General features: G+C 39.0%; 1 protein-coding gene across 1 annotated transcript in view; it reads left to right on the plus strand.

The window, feature by feature from the left end:
* The first annotated feature begins 651 nt into the window (after nt 1–651).
* Nucleotides 652–6,207, plus strand: part of LOC138016474 (coiled-coil domain-containing protein 22 homolog) — a 20,086-nt gene continuing 14,530 nt past the window's right edge. Inside the window, exons 1-5 of the mRNA XM_068863609.1 lie at nt 652–757; nt 836–1,007; nt 2,240–2,372; nt 5,415–5,548; nt 5,783–5,867. Of these exons, the coding sequence (XP_068719710.1) occupies nt 708–757; nt 836–1,007; nt 2,240–2,372; nt 5,415–5,548; nt 5,783–5,867 (574 nt within the window). The 5' untranslated portion in view covers nt 652–707. The remainder of the gene's footprint in view (nt 758–835; nt 1,008–2,239; nt 2,373–5,414; nt 5,549–5,782; nt 5,868–6,207) is intronic.

A 6,207-nucleotide genomic window follows, 5' to 3' on the forward strand; every position in this document is an offset into this window, starting at 1 on the left:
TCTAAAAAATAGCCAAAACCGCAAAACCGAAAATCCCAATGTCCCCCTCCTTAACAGAACTATTAAAAAACAAAATGGCTTTCTTTAGCTATCATAACCATATAACCGATTGTTTGATTGGATCTCCGATTAACCAATAAAAATTATTGACATAAGTACCCTGTTTTCCCGCAAATTCACAATGGCGGCAGAATATTCTTGTATTCTGAAGGAGCTGCTGGGCGATGGGTGGGTGCGTTTTTGGGGGAAGAGGAGGGGAGGGGAGGGGGTAGGTTGATCGAGGGGGAGAGATGGGGAGACCGGAAGGAAAAAATCTCCAAATTTTAGATCTCCATAGGTTAGCATCTCTGCATGATTCGTCCGTTTTACTGGCCTGAAAAAGAGTCTTATTTTTTTTTTGTCGACGGAGATCCAATAAACACCGAATGGCAGCCATGTTTGATATTGGAGTCACATGACAATAATTTAAATAAATTTAAATAATTGTTCCTGAAAAGCCCCATTGGGGAGGTAACAATAAAGTATGTATGTATGTATGACAAGGCCTCGACCAATCAGACATTTTTCGCCAGCCGGAACGAATTATGAAAAGCTCTCACGCAGGCGCTCTCAAGGCGATCTCCCGCTGCCCAGTGCGACTTACTAGAACCCAAGCTTCCCTCGAATAACAAGGTGTGCAGACAAGTGGAAGTGAGGGTTGGTACAAGATGGAGGAAGTGGACAACATCATAATCCATACATTGAAGCAAATAGGCTGGTAAGTATTTCACATCTTTACGCCGCATTGTAGTATTCGCTGAATATTTACCACGGTAAATCTTTTCTTTGGAAAAAGCGACATTCCCGAAGCAGTTTCAACATTGAGAGAATTCACAACAGCTCTGATTGTTGCTGCTACATCAAAATGCCTCCGGATGATAAAGGATGATCTCCATATTCCATCGGTGTTGCCTGCAAGTATGTCATCTAAATTCAGGCTTGGAACCACCCTAGCTGCTGCTTGTCAGGTGAGTTGATTATCCAGACTATCAACTTATGAGATAGTTTAGGGCGGTAGTTTATCTCTGATCTGATATCGATGTCTTCATTCTTGTGGCTCGGAGCTCGGCTCGGCGGCCGCTTGGAAAAGCGTTTTTCGTTTTCTTCTTTTTGCATTCTTGGTTCGGTGGCTGGGTAGTCATGTTACCAGGCGTTTGGTTATACACCCGTAACTAAGACGCTACCACTACACCCCAAGGATATGTGCAGACATCTGACAAAATACTGAACCCAGCAATCCGTCTGGTTGGGGAAAAAGTTCATCTGCGTTGCTGATTTTTCCGACCGTGAATGTCTTGCCTTGAGTCTCCAAGAAGGTCATAACCAAGCCATTCAACAGGCTATTTTATGTACTTATTGACTGCACTCTGAACCAAACAAAACACCGAGGGAAGAATAACTTATTTATAATCTTCTCTTCATTTTTTCCTGCTGTAATTAAGACTTTATCGTTGCCAAGCAAAGCCTTCAATGATATTTGTACATAATTTTTGCCTTTAAGGCCACATGCGTAATTGCTGTCGCTAGTTGGGCTGTCATGCAATGGACTAAAAGCATTGCATGACAACACGCAATGAATGTTTTCCGTTCATCAAAAGGAGGCAGTGTGGCCCAGTGGTTATGGCCTCTTGCCTTGGGATCCGGAGATCCTGGGTTCAAGACATGCTCTGACCAATCGTTGAATTTGATCCTGGTAGTCCCTGGTTCAACTTCCCAGCTGCACTTGTAAATAGCCAACTGGTTTGCCTCCGGCCAGTTGAGATTCTGAACAGTTGTTGTTGTTGTTCTGTTCTGTCGTTTTGTTGTGTTTCATTGGCCCTGAAAAGCCCCTATGGGGAGCGGCCTATTAAGTATGTATTGTATTTTATTGTGTTGTAGGTCATTGTAGGTCACTGTAGATCATTGTAGGCCATTGTAGATCACTGTACATGTAGGTCATTGTAGATCACTGTACGTCATGGTACATGTAGCTCATTGCAGAGCTCTCATTGTAGGTCATTGTAGGTCATTGCAGTTCATTGTAGAGCTCTCATTGTAGGTCATTGTAGGGCATTCCTTGTTTTAGTAACTAAGGTCTCACCAATGTAGACGTTAGTAGTCACTCACAGGGGATCTGGTAAACCACATAGCATCAAACCCCAAGCCAACTGAAGTAGCTAAATTGCCATTTAAAGGTAAATTTGTAAATGTCTCTTCATAGGAAGTTGGCTACCGAGGTGAAATTGGATACCAAACTTTTCTTTATTCTAATGAAGCAGAAATTAGGAAGCTGTTGATGTTTTTAGTTGAGAATCTGCCGAAGGAGAGCCCAGAATCTGCAAATGAAGCTTTGGGTATGTTTTGTCATAATTTTTGAAGTGAAGTATATTTTAGCCATTCCCCCCAGAGTTTTCTCTACAAACTTACAATGCTGTTTTGGGGGATTTTTGTCTCTACTGCAATGTACTTGTTACCCAGTTTACTATAAGTTAGGGAGGTGATGCATATAGATGCCCTATTTCTGGACAGTGCCAGGCCACAACATCGGGTCCCCAGCTCTTTTCGAATAGTGAGTCGGTTCTATAACAGCCCTTATTATATGACTAGCTCTGTGAGTGGGCAAGATAAACCAAATCCTGTGCTGCGATTGGCTACCTGAGCGGGCAAGATGGGGCGATATTGGCTGATCGGCATTTCTTGCCTGGTCCCACAAGATCAAAGATTATTTTTTTGGTGTTTTATCCCATATGATAAATCCTTTATTGACTAAGCTTGTTCGGTCAAGATGACTGGATATTGGCCTCAATCTTTTTTCGGGTGTTTATGGACCTCGACTTCGTCTCATAAACATGCAAGTAAAGACTAGCATTAGTCATTATCAGTGGCAGTTCTAGGAATATTTGAAGGGGGGTGAATTGAAGAATTGAAGTATATACTCACAAAAGTCCAGATAATTAAGGTGGCTCAAACCAGTTTCAACACTTTGACACTACAACCTTTTATCACGTAACAGCAATGTTATGGTACAATGTAAACATCAATTATTGCGGAACAAGATGCAGTCATTTTTGTGATGTAACAACCATGGCAACAGGAAAGCCTTGCAAAAACACCCTATATTTTGGCTTAAGTTGCTCATGTCTGAAAAAAGAACTCGGTGACCACAATTTTTTGTTGTACGAAAGTGATCAGAAGGCCAAGATGAAGCTCCCTTTAACCCATTGACTCCCAGAGGTTCCCCATTGACAAGTAAAATTTTCTGGCGTTAGACAGAGTAAAATACTAAGTCTGACCATTTTCGGCCGGTTTGGACGTCAAAGGGTTAAAGTGTAAAAAATTCTGTGGAGTGGATTGAGAGCAACCTTAAAATTAATTTTCAATTTATTAAGGTGGCTCTGAATCTGTTCCACAGAATTTTTTTAAGATTTGCAGAAAGTTTTATTCTGGCATGCTAATTGCATTTCAGAAATAAAAAATGGGGGGCACCGAATTCCTTTTTGAGATATGAGCAGCTAAAGCCAAAATATGGGGTGTTTTGCAGGGCTTTCCTGTTGCCACGGTATCCTTTTACATCACAAAAATGACCAAATCATTTTCAGCAATAATTGGCATTTGATATGGTACCATAACATTGCTGTTGAAAGATGAAGTGTTTTAGTGTCAATCCTTATAATAAAGTGTTGAAACTGGTTTGAGCCACCTTAAGGCTGCCATTTTGACTTTCTTTCTGATTGTTTTGTATATGTAATCGCATGGCGCCAAGGGCAATTAAGGATTAATTTCATGCGTACACTGTATTTTTAAAGTTTTCACAAAATTGCCCATGTCGCAAAGCGACAAGGGCAATTTGTAAAACCTGGAAAATACATGTGAAATTAATCCTTAATTGCAGAAGGGCACATTGAGATTGCATGTTTATCACATAAAGGGCAAAATTATCAAGGAAAGCATGTTAAATGCCGTGACAAATGACAATCAACTTTACGTGTTTTCATTTGGTTAAAGTTCAATTCAATAAATCGATGTTGTCAACAGAAATATAGCATCTATTATAATTAATCACTCACATTAACCCATTCACCCCTAAACCTGCCTAAACAGGCCATACTTAGTATTTTACTCTGTCTAATGCCAGACAATTTTACCCGTCAATGGGTTAACTTAATTAAACTGTAAATTTAAATAATCTCATAATAACAGTGATTTAGTAATACATAGACAAGTAAAAACAAGCGATATAAACTCCCGACGTTTCGGCGACTTCATGACGCCATTATCAAGGGTACAAATGAGAGTAAAATTAACAAATGCGAGTTCAAGAGGTACAACTAATTTACATAGCGGAGGTGGCTACACAAATACTTTAATTCAATGAGATGCTTTACATCAAACAATTAACACCGAGTTTGAACGTGCAAACGGATTCTATCCGTGCTAAAGTATTTGTGTAGCCACCTCTGCTATGTAAATTAGTTGTAACTCGTGAACTCGCATTTGTTAATTATTTTTACTCTCATTTGTACCCTTGATATGGCGTCATGAAGTCCCCGAAACGTCGGGAGTTTATATTGCTTGTTTTTACTTGTCTATGTGAATTTAAATGTGGAAAAATTACTCAGAGTCAGAATATGGAAGAAGATTCTGCTTGTAACCTCGGTTTCTCTGGATAGGCAACTGTTAAGCAATCAAGATCAAGTAATCATGCCCTCTTGATTACCAAAAGTGCCCTTGTGATTTAGAAAAAAAATGCCCTCTCTCTCGGCCAATCATTATTCAGTAAATTTGTCCCGCATGTGATGTTTAAAAAACAAGCAGGAGTGTTTTATCGGGGGTTTAAAAACATGAGGCTGCGAGTTTTTTTGAACGACTTAAAAAACATTCCTCAAAAAGTGTGGTCCTCTGGACTGAGAACAATGGTTCAAATTGTGAGAGGAGAATATTAGCACACCAGAAAAACAAACTATGCCTTATTAGTATTCTTTATAAAAAGAATACTGTTTTATGAGGATATAAAGCTCCTGCGTGTTACGTTTTATCTGTGTTTTGATAGGCTGTTAGGCTCATGAATTATGAATGAGTTTTTGAAACATTAATGAAATGTTCACGTCAGGTAAACAGTATCTGTTCCAGCAAAAATGAAAATACAATTAAAAGCAGATAGATAGAAAAAAAAGGGATCTGCACCGGATTATCCAATGAGAGTTGCAGATGTAATTACAAAAGCAGCCCTTCCTGTTTAGTGATTTTAAGATCATTAGTGATTTTGGGGTTAGAATCTGCAATCTCCCACCTACATTGTATCACAGGGGAGCCTGAGCTAACCAGTTGGCGATACTACAGCTTACATGTACCAGCAAACCATTTTGATCAGTCTATCATCTTTCTTATGTTTACAGGTTCATCTGCAATATTAAACAGGCAAGTATCTCTTGAATTGTCTAAAAGGCTTGGGAGGCCTTGGACACCATCAATCTGCAAAAAGGACAACATTGGTTGGACTGGAAACAAACCACGAATTTGGCATAGGGAGGTCAGTACGTGTACATATGTATTTAAACTGCTTTTGTATGGTTTATTAGTCCCTTTCAACTGTTATGGTGCAGTATTATTAGCAATATTATACATCAGGTGTTTTCCAAAAGGTTGTCTACAGTGCAAGAATGTACCACTAGCATTTTTTTTAGTCTTCTTTAGAAGAAATGTAGAGTACATGTATGTGAAAAGGAGAATCATTTTTGTTTGAACTTAGTTTGTTCCTCTTCAGGGTGCCAGATCAGTTCGAAGGTTTTGTGCATTCTCTTTAAGGATTCCAGAAGGTCTTGGAGATTTAACCAAGAAAATACCCAAAGGTAATTTTTTTTTTACGCTGTTTACTCTTTTTGGTAAGTGTGCATAAAAACTGAAATAATTTTCTTGTGGTTGGCTTATTTGCCTTTAAAAATATTCTTCCTTGCAATTATTATCAGGTTTAAAGTTCCTAGGCTTGTGATTTTTTATAAGTCATGCATTTTGGCCTACAGTGTACACCTCAACCTCCTTTAATTTCCTTTGTATTAGAACTGTATTTTCACTCTGTTTATTATTGCATGATGATTATGGCTTGATTTGCTCAGCATTGTTTTCATTTTCAAAGTTATTCAGCAAAGCAAAGGATCACAGAATAAGGGTGCTTCCAGGGGTTACAAAATC

The sequence above is a fragment of the Montipora capricornis genome, chromosome 9 (genome assembly GCF_036669925.1).
Source record: "Montipora capricornis isolate CH-2021 chromosome 9, ASM3666992v2, whole genome shotgun sequence".
Classification (NCBI taxonomy): domain Eukaryota; kingdom Metazoa; phylum Cnidaria; class Anthozoa; order Scleractinia; family Acroporidae; genus Montipora; species Montipora capricornis.